The sequence below is a fragment of the Balaenoptera ricei genome, chromosome 8 (genome assembly GCF_028023285.1).
Source record: "Balaenoptera ricei isolate mBalRic1 chromosome 8, mBalRic1.hap2, whole genome shotgun sequence".
Lineage (NCBI taxonomy): Eukaryota > Metazoa > Chordata > Mammalia > Artiodactyla > Balaenopteridae > Balaenoptera > Balaenoptera ricei.
Genome location: NC_082646.1, coordinates 29,778,583 through 29,803,717, shown reverse-complemented (window position 1 = coordinate 29,803,717; position 25,135 = coordinate 29,778,583). Strand labels below are relative to the sequence as shown.

The following is a 25,135-nucleotide window of genomic DNA, read 5'->3' as shown; positions in this document are numbered from 1 at the left end:
CGCGACGCTCCGCCCCCTCCGCACGGGCGCCGGGAGGAAGTGGGTGGGGCACCTTTAGCGTCCGCGCCATCAAGCCCGAGGTGGCGGTGAGGTTTTCAGTGTATGGTTTTCCCCGCTAAGCGTTTCTGCTTGGTGCCAGCAATGGAGGGCGTGCGCTGGGCCTTTTCCTGTGGCGCTTGGCTGCCGAGCCGAGCCGAATGGCTGCTCGCGGTGCGATCGATCCAGCCCGAGGAGAAGGAGCGCATTGGCCAGTTCGTCTTTGCACGCGACGCTAAGGCAGCTTTGGTACTACGGGTCTTTCGTATTGAGGGCCGAGGAAGCAGATGTTGGGGATGGTGGGCAGGGCTGTAGAGACTACCCCCTCCCACGTTAGCGTCGGCGCCAGCTTGTGGCCGCCCCAGGGCGAGAGTGGTAGGTGCTGCTGACTCTCCGGTGTGTGCGCGCGGCCTGGTCTCCACCGTCTTTGTAGTCTCCTCGGAGGCCTCATCCGCTGTAAAAATTAGCCCCTCCCCCGTTGTAATTGAAAATAGAGATCGTGCTAAACCCTAAAATAGGTGTTGAGAAGGCCTACAGAGTAGTTTTTTTCCCCACAATGGTTTTTTTCTTATTTTTAAGTTATAAAAATTTATTTTTCCTTGCTTGGGCCCATAGCACATTCTTAGCCTGTTAAGTATCCCACCATTCTCCATTCTCCTGCACGTGATAGGCCCTAAGAAATATTGACAGTATGACTTACTTTAGCCTTGCACGCCGTGGAACTGGAAGAGTCCAGCCTCCTTTTACCAGTGAAACTGAAGTCAAGGAAGGATGCAGTCCTAGGCATACCTTTCTGACTAAATAGCTTGGGAAACAGTACTTTAGATATAATTGTTTATTTTACTTACGTATTTTTAGCAACAAATGGAAACGGGTTTCAAAACGACTTCTGTGTATATAGCGCAGTTTGAAACAGCTGCTAACTACCATCAAAGACTGTTACCTTGAAAATGTTCCTCTATCAAAGCACTTTTTCGTTTGAAATGTGGGCTGATTGATTTTTGAAGGCATATTGGTGAATATTTTTATACTTTCTGTAATTTGTAAGAAATTGTGAAATTCAAAGTCTTGCCGTATTTAAGTCATTGTTTAGAACTGAAGGGGAAAAAACTTGAAAGGTTTTGCAAAGTATTATCTGCCTTGTTATATCCTTAGGTATTTTTGTGTGATTTTAGTCATTTCTTTCTTTTTTTTTAATATATATATATTTTTTTAATTTATTTATTTAATTTATTTATTTTTGGCCGCGTTGGGTCTTCGTTGCTGCACGCGGGCTTTCTCTAGTTGCGGCGAGGGGGTCTACTCTTCGTTGCCGTGTGCGGGCTTCTCATTGCAGTGGCTTCTGTTGTTGCAGAGCATGGGCTCTAGTTGCGCGGGCTTCAGTAGTTGTGGCACGTGGGTTCAGTAGTAGTGGCTCGTGGGCTCTAGAGCGCCGGCTCAGTATTTGTGGCACACAGGCTTAGTTGCTCCACGGCATGTGGGATCTTCCCGAACCAGGGCTCGAACCCATGTCCCCTGCGTTGGCAGGTGGATTCTCAACCACTGTGCTACCAGGGAAGCCCCATTTCTTTCTTAATAATTAATGGAGGGAGAGAGTGGATGGGGTATATGTGAAAAAAGATAGGTCATGCATTGCTAATTGTCGAGCCCAGTGATAAGTATATATGATCTAGAAATACATGCACATATGCACAAAGATGTAAGTATAACAGGGTTGCTCACTGGGGAATTTTTTTATAATAGTAAAACTAGAGCCAGCCTAAAATATCCAACAACATAGTCAAGTTGTGGTACCTTGATAGTATGAAATGCACAGGCCAGATGGTTATATACAAACATGAAATAATCCCCAACACTTAGAAATTTAAAAGATTATACATGGTAGAATAGTACATATAGTAGGATTTCATATAAATAGATGGATAGATAGTAAAAGCAAATGAACATATTTTGGGTACTTAGAGAAAAGACTGAAGGGATGAATACTTGATAACATTGGTTACTTGTTAAGGGGAGGGAGGGAATTGCTAAAGAGGGACTTTAACTTGTCTGTCTTCATAAGCATTTCTTAAATCTTAAAGCAGGGTATTTAATACTTACGTACTTTTAAAAACTTTAAGAAATGAATATTTTAGAAACCACAAAAATAGACTTTGTATGTTATAGGCAGTGTTACCTAAATCTTTAGTATAGACATCAATACTTACCAAATGTTTTATTAACAGGCTGGTCGTCTGATGATAAGGAAATTAGTTGCAGAGAAATTGAATATACCTTGGAATAATATTCGTTTGCAAAGAACTGCAAAAGGAAAACCAGTTCTTGCGAAAGACTCATTGAATCCTTACCCCAATTTCAACTTTAACATCTCTCATCAAGGAGACTATGCTGTACTTGCTGCGGAATCTGAGCTACAAGTTGGAATTGATATAATGAAGACTAGTTTTCCAGGTAATGTTGCATTTTTGTAGTACAAGAGTTATTAAGTGTCTTGTCTTAGTTCTTACCTGTTGAATAATATCAGACAAGGAGATGTAGATATTTAAGTTTAGGAAAAATTTGCTCAGTACTCAAGGGTAGTATATCTGAGAGAGCAGGGTATTGTCGACTGAAAAAAATGCACAACCCAAAACTTGAGAATTATTCTGCAGACTTTCTGAGGACTCAAGTCCGGGAAGCAGCCTCTCAAATAGCTCTGAGAGACTGCTTCAAAGAGATAAGGGAGGAACCAGGATATATAGGAGTTTTTTGCAACAAAGCCCGGTAGTCAGAACATAAAAAGATTACTGTTAATTAAAGAAAACCAGACATTTCATTAATGAATTTAGCACTTTTCTGTGTATGGGAAGATGCAAGAGTTTGGGCTTACTGAAATTATTCCTTTGATATGCACCTTAATTGTCTAGGGCCAGTGTTCTGCTTTTCTCCATCCTGAATCCCCTCAGGGAACACAGTTGGGGGTGGCTGTTGGCTTGAGGGCCCCAACATCCTTTGTTTACTATATATTTTCTTGAATGTTAACAGACTTCTACATAAAAGATAGATTCTCCATTACTGAGGATTCATATAATACTTTGCGTAGAGGCAAAGTGAAAACAAAGGTTTTCTTTTTGAATTATACCTCAGCTTGTTAAGTAAGACTAAATTTGAAACTATTCTCAAAGACTGTTAAATTTTCTAAAGAACAGTTTTTCCATAGCTCAGTTTTTTTTATTTAAGTAATAAATGTTCAATCAAATTGAGCTCAACAGAGAGTCAATTTTGAGTATCATTCTATTAAAAAATAGTAATTATATGTATTGTAAGAACTTGGTTTCATTTAAGTCTTTCCCAAAATTAACCAATTAGTTGTTGGTTTGTTTAAAAAATAGTAATCTCAGTGGTAAAGTATATTGTAGTCCTTAAGTAGAGATAACATGTATTTGTACTGTATCTAAATATAGCTCTTTGTAGCACATTTATATAAATGAAAATGAAGAGCAAGCAATTATTAAAATATTTTAAGTTGTTTATATTTTGCCTTAGAAATTTGTAATTGGTGGCTGTAGGAACTGCTAACATTTATTGTGGGGTTGATTATACCTAGGTAATTTTACTAGAACACAGGTTCTCTCAACTACTCTATAATTTTCATCATCACTAACATTAGTGTGCACTTACTGTGTGCCAAGGCATTTTCCTAAGTGCCTTACGTATATTATGGGGTGGGTGGGACACAGCATACTATCATTTTTATTAAAAGATAAGTAACAGGATAAGAAGAAAGCTGTTAAAATAAGAGAACCAACATTTTCCTAATTTCATAGTGCAGTTTCCTAATCTCCACACTGTGTCTACCACAGGATCTTTGCTTATGTTTCCCTTGGACTAGAATATTTGTAATAACTTTATCCCCCACCCCCATTTCTGCATAGGTAACTTATTTACTGGTTAGCTTTCACTTTAGTCTTACTTTAGGGAAGCCTTTGTGGACCTTCAATCTAAGCCAGGTTCTTTTGTTCTAGGCTCTCATAAAGTATATTTCCTTCATTCCAATTATATATTTCATTTTATAATTATTTTTCAGGATGTTGATTGTCTTCCCAGTGGTCCTTATAAGCTGTATGAGAGCAGGAACTGTTAGCTAGTAGCTATATCTACTAGCACGTCTGGCACCCTACCTAGTTCAAAATAATGTGCAATAAATATTTGTCAAATGAATGAATAAGCACTCTGTGCTGCAGTAGTTAGGCCTCAGAGTATTGCTGTGAATCTCCTCTCTCATCTTTATTGTCAGTGTCTTTACTCTGAATTTTCCCACCAGCAGCTTTTTCTCTGACCTGATCATAAATCTATTAAAACTCTATTCTTAACTTTGTTCAGAAGGAGGCTATGCTAATGATAACAGGGGTTCTTGACCCTGGATAAGCATCAAGTCATTTTTTTTTAACCTCCTGAAATTGTTTGCTACATTTTGTATGCACAGGTACATTTTTCTCAAAGAGAGGGTCTGGTTTTTGGCAGGGTCATAGAAGGCTTATTGTGAACCACTGTTACAGAGGATTCAGAGTGGGCATGCAAATGAGCCCATAAACTTCATAGCTTTCTGTGGTCCTTATGTGACCTTTCCCTAAAAATCAGAAATTACTGGAGAGACCATTACTCCTTAGAATGCAGTCAGCACAATTACACAGTAATGGTTGGCTCATCAGGTTGATATCTGCTTGGAAATTATGCCTGTGAGACACAGATTTAATTACAATTGGCTTAATGGGCAATGTTGGCTTATGGTCAATACCAGATAAACAAGTAATTACTAATTGAAACTTAATAAATGATAGGAAGGTAATTGAGCAAAAAATGAAGGTTCTGTTAATTATATTTTATTAGACTTTTTTTATCCACCATCTTTTTTCATTGCTCTTGTTTGACTCATCACAGTATCCAGGCCTTTTCCTATTTGGCTGTTTCATTGCCAAAAAGCTATTGATATATCCAGTAATGCATTGCGGAAGAGCTATTTTCCAGTTGTCATTAGTATTGTTACTGTGTCACTAGTGTCTGAAAGATTAATGGACACAGCATCATTTCTCAGGAAAGTAGACACTGGTTTACTTCACTGGCGATTCATTTGAAATGCTCTGCTTATCAGAGTAAGTGAGGAAATTGAGCAGGGGAAGTTTCCAAGAGTTGCTAAATGATGGAGGGTAAAACAGTATAGGAGCAAGGGAAGTATTGTACTTTGTTCCGGGCGTTGTTATTAGATTATCAACTCTCAACATGGAGTTAGACTTTGGGGGCATCGTGAGTATATTGTAAGACTCAGTTCCGTTACTACCATTTTGTCTGCAGGTAAACATCATGTAGGAACTTGTGAAGTCTTTCCTTATCACATTAGACATTTCTGCTAGGTGCAGATCATTTCCCGCCATCTCCCAGTTCTCCCATTGCTGCTATGGCAAGGCAGGAGAAAATATATTAATGGATGTAAGAAGTTTTGGGTTTCTCCCTTCTAGCCAGATGCCCACAATTAAGGACCCTGTTGTAACCACCACATTATTCTCTGCTTAATGGAGAGAGGAAACTTATACAAAAATAACTGGTGCATACTTCGCACTCAGTAAATAATTATTTAATGGATATCCAGAGAAGAGGGATTATAAGATATTGGGGGCCCTAGTATAGATAAATTGCCAGTGCAATACAATCCCAACCCTGGTGTCAGGGGTGGGGTGAGGTGTTTTGTAGGTCATCTTTATAATTTGCTGTACCCAATTGAGAAATATTGGTTGTTTTTCCTTCATTTTCTAATTTTTATCTACCACTAAAGGCTTTTGCAGTTAGAAGTATAAAAGTAAGGATTGTATACAGTAAAAAAGTATGAATTGTTCAGTTTTGTTCCCATGTTTACAAGGCAAGATAAGACATACAGTATAAAAATTATTAAAATTTGGGAAAAGACCGAAAATATTTTTCCCCACGGGTTTATACTTTCAAGTTCACATTTTTGTTATAAACTTTGCTGGATATTAATTGGCAGGACAAAATGACTCAATATTTTGAGATTTAATACTAACTTAATAGCTTTGAAATGACTGTATCTTAGAACTGCTCCTTTTGAACAGTTGTTATGTAAATTAAGTACAGTAAGTATGAAGTAAGTGGTGATATTATATGATAGCTATGGTAGAGCCTATTTGTTGTCTCTTTCCACCATACTATTTATAGCACTATTTTAATAGCTTCCTATTTGGTTCCCCCTCTTCACTTCTGTTCTCTCTCAGTACATTTTCGGTACAGAGTTAGAGTGGTCTTTAAAAATTTCCTTAAGGCAATTTTCTTAAAACTTTTAGGTTGGTTCATAATAAAATTCAGTCCCTTTAACATGACTGTATCGTCTTATTCTCATTTATCTCTCCACTTGCATTTTTAGCCACTCTCTGCTCACTATTTTCTGTCCATACTCATCTTTTATTACCTTGAATGTAGCAAACTTTTTCCTGTTCAGGTCATTTCAGAAAAGCTGATCCCTCTGCCTGTTCTTCTCTTTCGAGAGTACCTTAGACCGGAAGGATGAGAAGTAGCCAGTACCAGTACCTCCTCAGAAAGGACTTTCCTGACCACCTGATCTTGTTTTCCTTCATGGCCTTTCTCATTTGTAATTATAACTTAGTTATTTGATTATTATCTGTTCTCCTTCATTAAATAAGTTCAGGAGCTATGCTTGTTTTGTTTTTGCCACAGTATACCTAGTACTTAGCAGGGTGTCTAGCACATAGCAGGTGCTCAGTAAATATTTACTGAATGTACAAATGATAGGAGTTCTCAATTTCACATAAAATATTCCGAAAATTTGTTGAAAAATTAAAAAGTGCAACTACAGTGAAAAATGATATTCATATCAGATTCTAGTTGGAATATAAACTGTTCTCATCAGTGAGTTGTGATTAAAAATAGTTCTTCCTTCAAGTCTTCTTCCTCACCCTGCATTTATCTCCCTAGCTTCTTCTCTCCTCCATTTGCATCCATCAGATTCGGTTTCCAACTTTGTTGCTGCTACAGTCTGTAGTGTCCAACTTAAAATTTTTCAACTTTATGATGGTTTAAAAGCAATTCAGTAGAAGCAATACTTTGAATTTTGAATTTTGACATTTTCCTTTGCTAGCCATATGCCATTCCATACTCATAATGCTGGGCAGTAGCAGTGAGCCATAGCTCCCAGTCAGCCACACAATCACGAGGGTAAAACAACTAGTACAACCGTTCTGTTTTTCACTTTCAGTATAGTATTCAGTACATTTCATGAGGTATTCAACACGTTATTATAAAATAGTCTTTGTGTTAGTTTATTTTGCCCACCTGTAGGCTAATATAAGTGTTCTGAGCACGTTTAAGGTAAGCTAGCCTAAGCTGTGATGTTCCGTAGGTTAGGGGTATTAAATGCATTTTTGACCTAAACTATTTTCAACTTAACAATGCATTTATCGGGACGTAACCTTATCATAAGTCAAGGAAGATCTGTATTCCACTATTGTTTGTGATCTACATTCTAAGCTGATCTACATTCTTTTTGGATCTGCATTTTGCAGGATGTGCAAAATGTTGTTTTTTGTTTTTTGTTTTTTTTTTTAACTTGGAGATTTACAGCCAGCAAGCAGCTTAAATAAGTCACACTTCTCTTTGTGCTCTGAACTTACTGGAAAACCAGGTCTTTACTGGCAGGTAGTTTTCCCCTTTTCCAAGTTACAGGATGGGTCTTTTCCACTGTGCGGAGGATTTGAGTGGGATCACAACATAGAACTAGTATTTATTGAGCAACTTCTGTGTGTTAAATGCCTTCTATGCATTATCTTATTTCACCCTCTTAAGCCTAAGTTGTAAGTTATTGTTATTTTATAGAGTAGGTTAAGACATTTGCCCAAGGCAACTAAGCTGAAAAGTAGAATATCATGGATTTGAACCCATACCTCAAAGCCTATATTTTTAGACACTGCATTCTATAATATATGACCTCTCAATACTAGATTTTATTGATATCTGTTTAAGGATTTGCAAGTACAAAATCTGAAAAATTCCATGGAACAGGGTTAATAAATGAATTTAAAGTTTTTATGAAGGAACTGATGTCTAAGAAGAGTATACAAAGTTTAGTGAGTGGGAACTTGCCTTACCATTTTTTAAACTTATATTAGGCATTGTAAACAAAAGAGCGTGGTGTTAGCAAAAGAATAGACAGCTAGGAGGGTTAAGAGTTAGTGCCCAGTATTTCTACATAATATTTCAATTCAGCGGTTAAAGATTAGTTTATTTATTAAATGGTGCATTACTCTAATTACTAGGGTAGCTTGTTGGCTATTTGAATTTGCTCTTCTGTGAACTGCTTATTAATCTTTTCTAATCCATGTATAAAAGCTCTTTATGTATTATGGATATTGACACTTCATTGACCAAATCTGTTACAACTATTTTCCCACTCTATTATTTATCTTTTGAATTTGGTTGTATTTTTTGCCGTATGAATTTTGTCTTTTATTTAATTAATATATCTAACTTTTCCTTGATAAATTCTGAACTCTGTCTCATTTAAAAAAAAATAATTAAATTGGTAAAAGATTTACTCCAACCGTAGGTTATAGAGTCTCCTAGATTTTGTTCTAAAATTGCATTTTTTTTTTTTAACATTTAAATCTTTAATTACCCTAGAACTTGTGTGTATATGTTTTACATACTGATGGCTCAACAGTTATACCACCACCAGCATTGGCTAGATTGGGAATAAACATGTAAAGTGCCTGGAATTATTAAGTACTTAATAAGTAAATGTTAGCTCTAAGTTTGTTGTGATAGTTGTTACTGTTATATGTATAGAATGGTGTTTCTGAAATGGTGGTCAGGATATTAAAATCAGCCAGGATGCCTGTTAAAAATGCAGGTTCCTTGAAAAAATGCAGGTTCCTTGAAACCCTCCCAGACCTCTTCAACTAGAATTTCTTAGATACAACCAAGGATTTTATATTCAGACAATTTCTCAGGTGATTGTTAGACATATTAGTGTTTGGGAAACACTGTATTAGATGTAATTTATAGAGCCAACAAAAAGAAAGATTGTAACCCATCAACTTTTTTTTTCATGAGTAAAATCATCTGAAAGCCATTAGATCCTTGTTACCCAGTGTACAATGGAATTAATTAGAATTAAATTTTAATAACAATTACTAGAACACAATAGAATTGTATATTTGGCCAGATTTCTGAAAGAAGGATGCCTTTTAAACTTAGAAAGATAAGAAGAACCCGCAAAGTTAGCATATGTGATTGATTTCATATTAAATCTCTTCTCTCTCACAAACTGGGGCAAATAAGACAGACAGAGGTTAATATTGTTAATAATTAAAATACTTGTAAGTATTGATAGAAAAGCCACTTAAGACTAACCTAATGGGCACAGTGGTTAAAAATCCACCTGCCAATGCAGGGGACATGGGTTCAAGCCCTGGTCCGGGAAGATCCCACATGCCACAGAGCAACTAAGCCCATGCGCCACAACTACTGAGCCTGTGCTCCAGAGCCCACATGCCACAGCTACTGAAGCCTGTGTGCCTAGAGCCCGTGCTCCACAACAAGAGAAGCCACTGCAATGAGAAGCCTGCGCACGTCAACTAGAGAAAGCCAGCACGTAGCAACGAAGACCCAACACAGCCAAAAATAAATTAATTAATTAATTTTTAAAAAATACATTAAAAAAAAAAGACTTATCTAATGAATGGACAAAGACTTGATAAAACATTTCACAAAAGAGGATATATATATAAAACAACTACCACAATAGCCTTAGAGCTAACATTTATTAGGTACTTAATAGGTCCAGGCCCTTTGTATGTTTATTTCTTAAACTACCCAGCTCTTTTTCCCTGTTTTATAGCTTAAGAAACAGCCATAGTGAAGTTAAATAAATAATAGTAAAGAAGTGTTAGAGCCAGGATTTGAACATTTGACTCCAGGGGCATAACACTAAAGCTAAGAGTATATGAGTGTGTCTGTATAAATGAATTAAATTGTGTGCATGTATGTATTAGTTTCCTAGGGCTCCTAACAAAGTACCAAAAACTTGGTGTCTTAAAAAAACAGAAATTTATTCTCTGACAGTTCTGAAGGCCAGAAGTCAAAGTGTTGACAGGACCATGTTACCTCTGCAGATTCCAGGGAAGAATTCTTCTTTGCTTCTTCCTAGTTTCCTGGCAATCTTTGGCATTCCTTGGGTTGTAGCTATATCACTTTACTTTCTACCTTCATTGTTATGTTGCCTTTTTCCCTGTATTCTCACTTCGTGTCTAAATGTTTCTCCTTATAAGGACACCAGTCATTGGATATAGGACCCACCTTAATCCATCCTAATTTGATTGCACCTGCAAAGACTCTATTTCCAAATAAGGTCACATTTTTAGTTTCTATGTGGGCATGAGTTTTGGAAGACATGGACCCTCACAGTTCAAACCCGCCTTGTTCAAGGCTCAACTGTATAAATTATTTTGTTGTAGGTTACTATTGTAGGTTACTACTCTGTTTAATAAACTTTCTAGTTGCTCTGCGACCTTGGTTAGTTGATCATTGCAGAACACTTAGTTAATATCTAGTGCTGCTTTCCCTAAAGATTAAGCTATAAGATGAGGGATCTGGCTTTTCTAAACCTGGTTAGTGGTTCTATATAAGTTTTTCAGTTATTTTATCTTTATTTTATCTTTTTTTTACTTAAGTTCTTATATGTCTATTAAATCGAAGATTGTAATAGACATGAATATGTGTTGGTATTATTAGGAGGCTTTGCCAACTTATGTGTCTAATAATTGTGCTGTCTCAGCTAGTTTGAGGGGCAAACATACTATTCTGGTATTTCCTACTGATTTTTTTTTAATTCCAATTTCCTAGATAAACTAAGTCCTTAACAGAGTACTCATTCACTGTGTATTTTCATCATAATGCCACAATGTGGCGCTGTTGTCTTTGGCTGAATATTTACAAAGTCATCTTTTTCTGTTGCTGTCAATCTCTTATTTTGTGGGATACGATGCTCTCAAAAGTATATGAAAACACTCATATCGGATTTTTTTTAGCTGTACATGATCAGTTATGATTGCTTTCCAGTGGTTGTGCTAGATTGCTTTTTATATTAAATGAGGTTTTTTTTTATTAGCGTGAATATTTAAATTTTTTCCTCGATTGCCCCATCATATTTAGGTAAAAATCAGGGGGTTTCTTGAAGGTTATGGAATTATAATTTGAAGAAACCAACAAACATAATGACACTATAAATGACAACAGGCATGTCTTTTTAAATTTTAGGCTTTTTGGATAGTATTCTGTTAAAACTACAATTCCACTCAAAATATATAATGCTGTCTTCCAAATCCAAGGTAGCTGTTCTTATTGTTATTATTTACACTATTTGTACCCGAATCTATTCAAGAGGAAACAGTTTACGATTTATGTAGGTATAGTGCTCCCAGTGTTTAAAATCTCCAGATTTACTTTTGTAACTTTTGCAGGCTTGCTTTCTTTACTTTCTTTAGTGTTTTATCTGTCAAGCCAGTATGTACTAGTGATGCTTGCATTTTAATAAGACAGTCTTTATTTAAGGGGCTTGAGGAATAAGCACCAGACTATCAAAGGGGGTTCATAGACCCAAAAGGGTAAGAATCTCCTGCCCTGGGACTCCTAAGGTCCCAGTTTAATATTTCAGTGCTGTTGCATGAAATGACTTTACAGCTTTGCAGGGCTGCTTTTAGGAAATAATAGCCTTTTAACATTAATATGAACAGATACAAACAATAAACATTAGTTGATTAATAAAAATGGATTGTAAAGTTATCTTTCTTAAGAATAGTAGAGGGCTAAGGAGTAGACAGATTAATTAAATGAGTCTGTTGAACTTGAAAACAAACGAGGATCTTTGCCTTGAAGTGAAGAACCACATATCACTGGAAGGTCATTAGAAGTGTTTCCTAGGTAAACAAGAGGAGACTGTTTTGACTGTTTTGAAGTAGGGATGGTGGGGGAATTGTAGACAATTTTGTGGGAGAGCTCGTTTTTAATATTTTCTACCCTTGAGGTAACTATGGGAAAGGTACTTGGTTACTGTAGGAGAAACTGTAAACTCTCTATGAACATAAGGACCCATGTCTGTTTTGGTTACCGTCATATTCCTGGCATCTAGCACTTGGGTATTTTTAGAGTGAATGATATAGTCGTCGTTCTAAGTGTTGAATTCTCATGGGGTTAGTTAGTGGTTAAATGCCAGTAAAGCATTAAGTAGGGGGATTTGACATATTTCTCCTTTGCAGACATGCTATGGTTGCAGCCAGTTGGGAATGTCAGATTTTGGAGTTGAGTATTTTAGAAATGGGAGTTGCGGAGTAGACAAGCTATGTTAACAGAATCTGCAGAGGGACTACTTTCAAGAGGCTTGCTGGAAGTAATGTAATCATGAACTAAGGATACAGGGCAATAGAGCATTTAGGAATAATTTACCACATAATAGTTAACGTACATTTATTCATATAGTAAACATTTGTGATTCACCTACCTTGTTGCCAGACTTTCTGATTGACCAATTAGGCTGTAATTGTGTGAGGCTAAGAACCACGACTGATTTGTTTTTAACCATTAGTTCAATTCATATTGGTATAGTATTTGTACACATTCTACATACCTGTAGAATAAGTAAATGAATGATGATAGAAGGTTTCTGCTTAGTAGTAAAGATAGACAAACACATAATATTTTGAAAAAATATAATATGAAAGGCATACCATATATTTTAATTTGTGTCTTAGCTCTTAGTTCTGGGAGTCAGATCCTTTGAGTTCGATTTATTTTTAGGATGCTATGTAAAATTTTATTGTCTATGGAACAGTGGAGCTAAGGATATACTTGAGATTTTTTTAAAAATGAGCCAATAGAACAGAAATTAAAATCTGTTTTTATTTGGAAAAGTCATATTAGAAAGCATATTTTAAAAGAGTTATTGTGAAGGAAGTAAGTGTATATTAACTTTCCAGTCATGTTAATAACTTAGGATAAAAGAACACTCCTTAGCTTTCTACCAATTCCCCCAAAATTATAGTAAAGAAATTGTTCCCTGATTTTCCTGTGAAATAGCAAAGCAAAATTTTAAACCCCAGCATACTATTGCTCTATTTTAAGAGTACTTGTTTTGGATTTCTGATATTCTATCATATATAGGAAATTTCCTCTAGTTATTTAAGATTTATAATATGTTGGCTGCTAAATTTTATCAAATTTTTTTGGTGAGCATCTATTTATATAACCATATGTTTTTTCTCCTTAATTATTTAAGAATTCACAGAATTTCACTGTTCTCTTAAGCTACCCTTCTCAACTTATTTTGATTTGCTGATATTTTGTTTAGGCTTATTGTGACTGTATTCAAAAGTAAAGTTGGACTATAGTTTTCTTTTATGCGCTGTCTAATAGTTCTGGTAATTCTCTGTTTCCTCAATTGACAGGTCGTGGTTCAATTCCAGAATTTTTTCATATTATGAAAAGAAAGTTTACCAACAAAGAATGGGAAACAATCAGAAGCTTTAAGGATGAATGGACTCAGCTGGATATGTTTTATAGGAATTGGGTATAATTTCTTTCTAGTTTTGAGAGTAAGCCCCTGTGTTGATTCCATTATCTTTGCTAAAAACAGGAGCAAAAGTCCTGTGGTAAACCTGTAGTTCATACAGTGTTTGAAGTAAATAAGTCATTACTTGGGAACTTCATGATTTTTATGTACACATTATTATATTATATTTAAGAAAATTTAACATATATTTAATGCTCAACTAGAAGATACTCTTAAAGCTAAAAACAAGACAGTTTATTTATCATTATTTATAAATATTTCTGTCTTAAAGGATCTCATACACGAGACCTTATTTAACAAACACTTATATAATATTATGTGCCAGAAAACGTTATTGTAAGCCCTTCATAAGTTAGTTAATTATCATAACAACCCCACTAAGAAGGTACTACTATTATTACATGTTATACATGAGGGAATGGAGGCAAAGGGAGCTTAAATGATTTGTCTTAAGTTCTCACAACTGGTTTGTTTCCATGCTACTATAAGGGTAAAATAAATAGCTTATAGCTGTAAAGTAGTAAAGAATTAAAAATCCATATGTTTTGGGGACAGTAGATTTTATGAACAATTTTGTCTACTAAAGCTCTAAGAGAAAATGTCTGTCTGTATCTTAGGCACTGAAAGAAAGCTTCATAAAAGCAATAGGTGTTGGATTAGGATTTGAATTGCAGCGGCTTGAATTTGATATATCCCCATTAAACCTGGATATAGGCCAAGTTTATAAAGAAACACGTTTGTTTCTGGATGGGGAAGAAGAAAAAGAATGGGCATTTGAGGTAAGAAATGTATCAGAATTGCTATAACTATAAGAATTTTCTTATTTTGTGCATGTGAGTATATGCTTCACTTGGGGAGGCTAGTCATTGAAACTAGACGCATTTGGAATCCAGTCTGTGTGCTCTGAAGGTAAAGTCAGGGATACTATGAGCGCAATAACATTTAAGCTGATACTTGAAAGATAAGTCATATTGCATTAAGTAAAAGAGAAGGGAAAAGAGGCCCTGGAATAAAACAGCTTTGTGTGTATGAACAACTAAAGGATGCCATTTTGTCAGTGTACTGTGTTGAGGGGATTTGAGAGAGATGCTATGTTAGGCTGATGAGATCATGTAGGGCATTATGGGTTGGTTAATATTTTGGTCTCTTTCTTTATTTGGTTTCTGTCACTAGCAATTCTTGGTTGCTAGTGAGAAAAACCTAACACAAATTCATTTTAGCCAAAAAGACATTATTGTAGGTTACTAGAGTGATTTATATAACCAGGTTTCAGAATTGGCTAGAATTAGGGACTGGAAAACTCAGAACTCTTTTTATCTTTTACTTTTGCCTTCCTGGCTTTAGTTTTCTCCCACCCACATTTCTCATTCTATACACCAGCTTTCTTAACTTTATCTGGTCTGTGTGGCAGGAAACATGACTGCCTACCACTCTTATGTGTAACAATTTGTACTTTAAAAACCCTCAGAGATTCACTAATTTTCTCAAGGGAATTTAACAAGGTTTAAATAGAGAGTGGTAAGATCAGAATTGTATTTTAAGACCAAGTTCTGTCTATGATGGTATATGGAGGTTAAGGAATTGAGGTGATAAAGATGTTATGATCAATTCTGTGACTTATACGACCATCTGTTGAGATACTGAATACTAGAGAACAAGTGGGATTTAAGTTTGAGATACCATAAAAACATCTAAGTGAAGGTGTCAAGCAGGCGAATAGAATGAAAGGCTGAGCTAAAGGAAAAAAATCATAATCATTAACACGTGGATGGTAGTTGAAGCCATGGGATTTACAGTTGCAGCAGTGAGATTACCTAAGGTAGAATTGAGAAAGACCTAGAACAGAGTCCTGAGAATACTTTTTAAAGGTGGAGTGGGGAGGAGAATGAGAAAGAATGACCAAAATGGTAAGAAGTAAAATAAGAAAGTAGTGTTAGGGGGATCCAAGGGCAGAAAGTATCTTGAGAAAGAGAGTTGTATCAAAACTGCTAACATACCATGTAAGGTATTCTGTGAATTAAAAAGTAAATTATATTTAGGATACTGTATTTTTTAATACAATTTTTTAAAAAAATAATTCATACTGAAAGGGGCAAATGTCAGCCATTTCATTCATGGGGAATCCTTTATGGTGCCAGATGGAGGAGGCCTAGTAGCAGGGTGAGGGGGGAAGAGTCAGTGATGGGGCCAGCTGTGCTTAAACTTTTTGGGTGACAAAGATGTCTGAGTTCCTGTGGACCAAATAGATGCTGTGGAAAATGGACCTGAAGAGTCTTGAAAGGACCCGACCCAAGAGGAATTCCAAAAAGAGGCAGTGGGCATTCTACTGTGTATTAATTGCTGAGGGTAAGAATTACAAGAAGTCAGCTGTTAAATGCACTGCTAGTTCCAGGCAGTGGTACAGGACAGAGGAACTGGAAGTAGTTCTCTGAAAATTCCTCAGATGCTCACTAAGCTAGCATTTGGATACTTGATGTGACCCAGAGTTCTAAAAACTAGATTACAACAGCATTGATCATTACTTTGCCTGTTTCCTCTATCCCTTTTCTCTCTGCCTCCTACCTTAAGGAAACCAGAGCAGAAAAGCAAGGTGAGGCCAAGGAGAAGAATGTGTTCTAAGAATTGAAATGGGATTTTTTTTTTTAAGCTGAAAGTGACTGAAGAGCTATGGGGTTTGTCTAAGGGCTTGTTCAGGAGGTGGGAAGGGAGATCCAGCAGGGCATATTTGAAGACATCTATGGAAGAAAAATTAAATTCTTTACTGAATGTACCTGGGTGTTTTGCCCATTCAATGTACCAGTTAGAAAAATATAAAAATAATATATGTTAGATGCATATATTTAAGTGTGGATTATTTTTATACTATAAACAGGCCTGGAAGGGGAGAGTAAACTTAACAGAATGAATCTGGTGGTATGGATAGCCAGAAGCCAGGGTTTGAGGGGAGAATGATGAGCGTAGAGCCAGGGGAGGCATACCTAGAGTCAAGAAACAGACGGGAGGTTCCTGTCTGGGCATCTCCAGGTACCCCCACAAGATAAAGAACCAGTCTTTAGGTATGCAGCTGAGGAAGGGCTATGATTTCAGTGTACAACCGTGGCATGAATGATCTTCACTGTCCTTTCCTCCCTTTCGTTCAGTCTTTTCCTTTCTCACTCATACACACTAAATTCACCCACACTAGAAGAACTAGAGGTGGCAGCATAGTGAATGAGGGAGCATCTGCATATAGGAAGAGAGGTGAAATCAATTCCTTTCCCTATTGGAGACTTCCAACCCTGAATTAGGTTTGAGCTAGGATAGTGGGAGGAAGAATTTCTTATGAAATGAGAATAAAATTTAATTTGGGTCAAACATTTTTCAGAGAAAATTCGATACTGAGAATGACCAGAAATGTCATTTATGAGATCTGATCAAGATTTCATCCAGGGAAAGAGAAAAATGAATTGTCAGAACTTGTTTAAAGGGAAATGGTGAAAGAGAATAAGTTGCCTTCTGTTCCTACTCTATAGAATCCAGCTCCTTTAGTAAACTGAAAACAAGGTAGGAAGAAGTTTCAACCCTTCCCTACTTTTCATGGGTAACTCCAAATGAAACCTCTGCACAGGACAACTTTGTAGCCATTCTTGCTCTTCTCTCCTTTCTGTACTGTGTAGACACAACTTCCTGAAAGAGAGTCATAGCCAAACATGATTAGCCCCATGGCTAGGTTTTTCCTCCATAAGTATTTGATGACTAAATTTAAGCACACAGGGTATTTTAGAAAGTACCTTTAAAGGTATTTTAGAAAGTACTGTTACCTGGGTTGGAGACGGGACAAATCCCTAGAAATAGTACATGTCAGAGACTAGTTTTCATTAATTAATGCATATAGCCAATGAATAACTGAACTACTTCAGACTCATAGATTCTCTTCCTAGTGTGAGAACTGATAAGCTAAGTGGAAAAAATAGTCCTGTTCCTGTAGGCAGCATTAAAAGAGTGCCTGCAGGATACCAGAAATAGGGTCTAGGCTGCACGTGTGGATATGGAAGGTATCTATTGGCACACAAATTAATGGTGCAGAAGGCTAAGGATACTATCCTCATTTAAGCAGAACTAAAGGACAGAGCCATCATAGGACATACGGTAAAATTCTGCATCCCGGGAGAAAAATGAGCGTTTATTTACTTGGAGACTCAAAAGAAGAATATGAAATGAAAATTATAAAGCAAATGAGGATTTAAAAAAAAATCTGCTTAGTGTTTTGAATAACATTCAAGACGAGAGTTTAGCTATGAAATAGAAGTTGAGAGCTTTAAGGAAAGAATAGGCTTGTCATTAAACGAGAGCTGTTAGTGGAAGATAGTCTGTGAAACCATCTAGAAGTGTATAGAAAAGAAGACAACAGACTGAACCCTAAAACTCATATTTAAGAAGTACATTTCATTGCCACCTTCTAAGTATAGACATTTTCCCAGGCATCTACTGTTTTCATGGATCCACTCTCACATTTAGCAGTTTCAAGCACACTACCTTTCTGCGTATGACTACCAAACCTTTAACTCAGTTTCTTTCACTCTTCAGACTCCTATTTCTCACTGCTATGTATTTCTCCTTGAAAACTACACAGACACCACAAATTCTGCAGATAAGTCAAAATAATAATTGCCCTTCAAGTTATTTTCTTTTTCTAACTTTACTTTTTTTGATGGTACCACCATCCAGTCATCCAGGATTAAGAAAACCCAGACCCATTTTCAGTTCCCCTCCTCCTCCCCTTGTTATACCAATCCCTCTAATTAACAGTGATGTGCTGCCCTCTGAAAACTCTTAGTGTGGGCACTATTTACATCCAACTTAGACTAATGCAGTAGCCTCCTAACTGGGTTCCTCTTGCATTATTTTGCTTCATCCTTCTTCATTTTTGGCCGTTGTTTCCCTATATACACTCCACATTGCAGCCAGATCACAACCTGCTATCTGCTATGCTTTAAATATCTCCAACCCTCTTGTATTTATATTTGTTTTAATTCTTCTGTGACCTCACCACCACCCACCCATCCACCCTGCCCCAATCTCCTCCTTGCCTTCTCCTTTAACAATTTAAATCCATTTCAGGTGCCTTTTCTTTAGTTCATTTAAGACCAAGCTTTTTTTTTCTTTCTTACAACATACCACATTTTGCCTCATAATTTTTGTACTTGTCTACTTGCTTTACTTTCCCAGGGCTCCCTGAAGGCAGGGGCAGTATCTTACTTAGCACTGTATCTGTTACAGACCTAAAATGCTAGCGTGGACATAATCAAGAATCCATTATTTATTACAACAAATCCTCCAAAGGATTTTCCACTTACCTGAGTATTGTATCTCACACCTGGAAATTAATACTCTAGAAGAAATATGAATTCTTATGCCAAGAGGAATCTCATGTTTTCATAGGCTCTCAATTTTCATAACCGGTTTCTGTTAGGAAAGTTAAATTTACCACCAAAAAGTTTCAAGTGATGAGATTAGTTGAAACAGAAATTCTTTGCTTTTGAAAGGAAGTGCTTTAAAAAGTAGAAATATTAACATTTATGACAGATTTCTTCAGTACTTTACCATTGGGAAAACATTGTAAAACTTGAATGATTTAAGTTATACCTTAAACTTTTATTTTACTTTGTTTATAAGGTGAAAATACATACTAAGAAAATGACATACAATTTGACTAAAGCAGGTTAATCTTTGTAATCTAATGCTAAACTATCTCCTGAAAAAGTAAAATATTCTTGCTCCCTTTGGGTTTGTTGGAGATTTTAAGGAAATTTTGGTATTCCCAATAATTTTATGGGTAAAAAACTATAAGCTTAGGAAATTTTTGAAAATTTATAAAGTCTTAAAATTAAGTCTTAAGTTCAGTAGCATTGAATGTACTGGCTTAACTAGCTAGCTAGCTTGCTGGTTTCATTTCTTTTTTCAACTAATATTTATTATAGATGTACTAGGCAGAAAGGATTTAGGGCAAAGGTGATCACCTCATAGAACTTTTATTCTAGTGAGACATCGAATATTAATGTTTGATAAACTGGAGTCATTGTAAAATAACTTCTCTAGTTTTGCTGTTTTCAAATTTCATATTTAAGTGATGTTGATGAGGTCTGAGTAGATACGGTGAATATTTTGAAATCAGTCTCATTGAATTTTGGCTTATAATGAGGTAAGTAAAAAAATTGAGCATTTTAGTGGCATTTTAGTGGACAGGCTGGATGAAAACTAGTTATTGCCCACGGTTACCTCTTGATATTCCACCTTACAGACACTACAAAACTGCTGATCTAAGTTGTTTTCCAAAAATAATTATAGCCAAAACATCTCTGTATGTTACAGTGTTTATATTATTGATACATTCAGTGTAAAGAATGGGAGAACCATGTTCAAAAAGAATAGTTTTGTTTACAATAACAAACTTTGACCTATTAAACGTTTTCTCATACTTAGCTAGTTCTTTTTTCTTCTCTTGGAATGTTTTCCTAAATTTATCTCTTTTGAATTTCTTTTATTTATTTATTTATTTTTTGCTAATTTGGATATCTTAACGTATGAAGATATGAGGAAGAGGATGAAGGATGAAAATCCCTAAGTAATACTATTTCTGATTGTAGTTTCCTGTTTCAACTCATGTCTTATGGAAGACTGCCTTAGTAAAGTGGCTTTTTGGTGAAATTTTGTTTAGTTTTTAATAGTTGTTCATACTTTTCTCTGTTAACTGCCTCAATGTCTATTATATTTTAAAGCCCCCTCCCCCTTTGTCTCATACATAGGGGAAAATAGGAAATTACATATTTTTTAAGTCTTACCTATGAATTTCCGCCATGATTTTCCATAGGCTGTAGTGTGTAGTTAACTAAATGCTTATAAACCAATGTTGCAGTCTAATTTTTTTAAATGTACACTTTAAGCATATACAAAACTAACATCACCAGTGAGGGCAGATGGCTATCTAGATGTGCCTCTAGATAGGATACTTTATCTATGTAGTATTCTTGTTAAGAATGTATAATATAAATGTAATCATTAAGAACCATCAGACTGAAAATAGCCAACATTTATTAATAAAAAGTGGGGGATGAGGCTTGTATTTTAAAATACTAACATCATAAAAGACAAAAGCTAGCAAGACAATGACAACTGAATGTAATACTTGACCCTAGACTGCCTCCTGTACTGGAGGGGGGGAAATGGTATAAAGGACATTACTGGATTAATTAACAAAAGTTGGAGTACAGAGAGTAGATTTAAGTATTATTTTAATGTTAAATTTACCGAAGTTATTAACTACTGTGGTTATGTGAGAGAATGTCCCTATTAGGAAATATATATTGAAATACTACAGAGTAAAGGGCCGAAATATATGTGACTGTTCCTTCAAGTCAGGGGGAGTGGAGATATATATGTATGTATGTGTGTATATGGTTGGGGGGAGTGAAATTTTTTAAATGTAAATAGAAATATATCTAAGTTTCTATATTTAGTATTCTCTATTTACTTATGTTTTATTTTTCAGGAAAGCAAAATAGATGAGCACCATTTTGTTGCAGTAGCTCTTAGGAAACCAAATGGATCTAGACATCAGAATGTAAGATTTTAAGATTTCTCTGAGTTTTTTCTAAAAAGCATGTATTAAAGTTGAATTTGTTATTTATTGATGGAAATAATCATTTGGTTTATATCAGGTTAGAGGTTTTGGCTTTTTTTTTTTTTTTTTTAATTATAGACTTTAGAAGTGTTCATTATCTAATCCTTAAGATCATCTGGGATTTCACAGAAATGTTTTAAAAGTATGTTACCTGCTTCTTCACATTCAAATACACTTAAATATGACAAAGAAAAAATTTTGGTGGTACTGTCCTAGTATTCATATATTCAGTAGCTATTCAAGATAATCACTGTCTTGGTCATCTTAACAGTGGTTTATTTCCTGGTGAATTGGGGCTGTCTTTGAATATTAAGGGTACCAAGTTGAGGGATAGTGAGTAATGGAATTATCTGTCAAATTGAACTCCTTCCCCTTTTTATAATACTCTCCTAAATTATTTCCAAAGTATCAAAAATGTGAGAGATCTTGTGATATATTCTAGCATAACATCAATTCTTCCAATCAAAATCGATTTTTACTTTCTTCTGCTATTAACTGGTAAGTTGAGAAATTTTTTAAAAAAGAAACCTTACGGTCTTGACTCAGCCTACATATAGTTGTGATTCTGTGGAAATATTTATTTAAGGAATACTGATAATGTCACAATAATTGAAACTATATGCTTATTATTATTTTTATGGAATCTGCGTGAGAGAATGTAGTGTGATCAATATGTATGCATCATTACTTTTAGAAAAAAAGCTCAGTCTACAGATCATGCCTTTGACAGATTAAAAAGATTAAAATTCTTCATAGATTATTTTCTTTTAAAAGGGATGACATGTTAAAATTGACCCCTGTAATCTGAAGATGTTCCAACCCAGGTTACCTGTCCTTGTGTGCTAAAGTCTCAGCATTACCCTTTCTGCAAATACCTTATGATTCCATAGAGCTTTATATTTTTTGTAATGTCTGCACATGGCAGTACTTTCTTTTTATTTCCCTGGAGACAGCCTATTTAGGCAGCAGTGGCATAGTGAGAAAAGGGTGAGGGTACTATTCAGAAGACCTGGCTGAGTTTCAGGCTCAGGTCTACCATTTAACCTGTGTTGTAAGCTTGTATAAATTGATTGATCTTACTGAGCCTCAATTTCCCCATCTATAGAGTTGGGGTAACAACCATATCAGCATAGTTATGAGAATTACATCATATAAAATAGATATTAACCTTGTAAAAGCACTGTAGAAGACCCAAGTACTATCTTTAGTAGAATGTATAGAATGTTAAAGACAGTCCACACTGGGCTGAGTTGTGAACAAAGGCTCTATCACAGAGTATAAGATATAGTTTAAATTTAGTGTTGAATGAGTCATTTCCTAATGAAGTGTTGCATCTCTGTGTGGTTATGGGTATTTTATCAGACGCACCCTCTAGAGTATTTCTCAAAAGTTTGCCTGGTGGTCCCTCTCTATCAGAATAACCCACCTGCTTGTTAAAGTTATATATTTTGGGATCCTTTTTGACTCATCTACTAAATCAGAATTGTTGGATGTGTGGCTCAGTAAATCTACATTTTAAACAAATACCACAGGTTATTGTTATCTACAAAAAGTTTGAGAATCAAGTTATTTCATATTTTTCTTGATTTGTTATATTGGCAACACTAATATAAGGAGTAGAAGCAATTATCTAGAAATGCTACTGTGTTGTAATTTAATGTTATTGAAGTATAATTTAATATTGCTGAAATGTGATTACTGATTTCTTATTTTCCTAATTATAAAATTGACCATAAGATTATTATGCAGTATAACATTGAGGTAATCTAATTTTTTACCCTTTTAGGTTTCATTTCAAGATGATTCTAAACCAACCCAGAGGCAGTTTACTATTCTCACCTTTAATGATTTAATATCATCTGCTGTTCCTATGACCCCTGAAGATCCTTCATTTTGGGACTGTTTTTGCTTCACAGAAGAAATTTCAATACGAAATGGTACAAAGTCATGATATGATTTTCTAAGTAACAAAGGGAAATGAAAACTGTAATCTTCTGTATTCACTAAAAATAAATGCCTGAGAGTATCAAATTTTATTTCACAAAACAGTTTAAAAAAGAAGAAACAACTTTTCCTATTAAAAAGGCAGACTCCCAGTTCAGGATAGCTCACTAGAATACATGTTTACCTCTTCTTCCTCCCCAAAATCGCATTGGGTTTACTGAAGAAATAGAAACTGGTGGGAGAATCTTAAAGTGATATATGTTCATTTTAGAAAACAACAGAAAATGTGAATTCACAAGAAGGGAACATTCGAATTCCTATCTTTCAGAGATAACTATTTCAGAGGTAACTATCCCTAAAACCTGGAGTATCTTCCCAGTCCTTTTTCTTGGCAAACGATTCCATATTAACATAGTTACTCTTTTTTTAAATGGGAACATACTATTTTTAATTTTTTTTTCTCTGAACTGTACATCTACTGTTCATAAATATACTGCTGTAGCATAACTTTTAGTGACTCTAAAGTATTGTGTTGTACGGCTTCTATCAGGATGCTATTGACCAGAGGTAATAATGTTCAAATATAATCAGCTTAAGTAACCAAGGACATTTATTGTCTCACATAAACAGTTCAGAGGTGTCATTAAGGACACTTTTTTTTGCCTCAGCCTCAGCTTATTGGTTTTGCCTTAGGCTTGTCTCCCTCGTGGTTGTAAGAGCTGCTGCTGTAACTTCCAGCTTCACATCTTCATAAAAATTTCATCTAAAAGGCAGGAAAGGCTGTTTCTCCTCTCACATCTCAGTTTTGTCAGTGAGGAAGATTTTTTCCTCTTAAGAGCCCCCAGAAAATTTCCCCAAAGTTTCTCTTGACTCAGATCAGCTCACTGAGAAAGTTGAACTCTGACACTTTGGGGTAAGGAAGAAACTAAGGCAAAGTCTGGGGGAATGACATCTAGGGGAAGCCCACTGTCTGCCATAACGGAGGTGTGCCACAATTTACTCATTCTTTCTTCTGTGTTAGACATTTTGAATGTCTGCAGTTTTTACTATAAGCAGTGATCGTTGAATATCCTTGTAACCACATTTTGAGGTACGTGTTTAATTATGTCCTTAAGAAAGTAAATTTCTAGAAATGGAATGATTGGTTCAAAGGAATTAAACATTTTTAGAGCCTCTGTAAGTATTGCCAAATCGTTCTCTAAAAAGGCTGTACAATTTATACTTCTAGTTATTGTTATATGTGTGACCACTCTCTCACCCCCCACCTACATACTCTCTGGTCATCTGTAGATAGGATCTTTTTTTAAAAAAATTAATCTATGCCAAAATAGGTGAAAAATGGTACCTTATTTTTTAAATTTGTGTTTCTTTCATTACAAATGAGGTTGGTATGTCAGTGTTGTTATTCACTGTTTGTATTCTTTTTTTATAAACTGCCTGTTCATTATCTTAGCCTGTTTCTATTTTGGTAAATAGGACTTAATTTAAAGTGGAAACATTATATATAAGATGCCAAGACCATCATATTGATGACAGAATCTGTTCTGTGGTTGTAGTGCATGTCTTGGGGAGTTAAAAGTCTTATAATTGTTGAATGTCAAGAAGTGAAATAGTTTCATTGGTTAAAAGTTGTGTGTAAATTGTATAAAATTAGATACTTTGCTTAAGTAAAAAAAAAATTTGGAATGTTTTATAACTTTTTATTTCATTAAGCATGCCCAGATATTCCAAGCATAGTAAATAACATGTTTTAAAAAGATCAAATAGCATTTATAGTAGAGGAAGCATTGTTATCCCTAGCATGAGTGTAATGGTGATATGAAAAATTGTCATCTTTCTTGTCATTATAATAATAAAATAATTAACAT

The 25,135-nt window shown here is 35.4% G+C and overlaps 1 protein-coding gene across 1 annotated transcript; it reads left to right on the top strand.

The window, feature by feature from the left end:
- The first annotated feature begins 64 nt into the window (after nt 1–64).
- On the top strand, nt 65–25,135 carry AASDHPPT (aminoadipate-semialdehyde dehydrogenase-phosphopantetheinyl transferase). Its single transcript, XM_059930496.1, has 6 exons — nt 65–285; nt 2,262–2,487; nt 13,539–13,660; nt 14,281–14,442; nt 21,192–21,263; nt 23,110–25,135. The coding sequence occupies exons 1-6, from the start codon at nt 103–105 to the stop codon at nt 23,272–23,274; spliced, it is 930 nt and encodes a 309-aa protein (XP_059786479.1). The 5' UTR covers nt 65–102; the 3' UTR covers nt 23,275–25,135.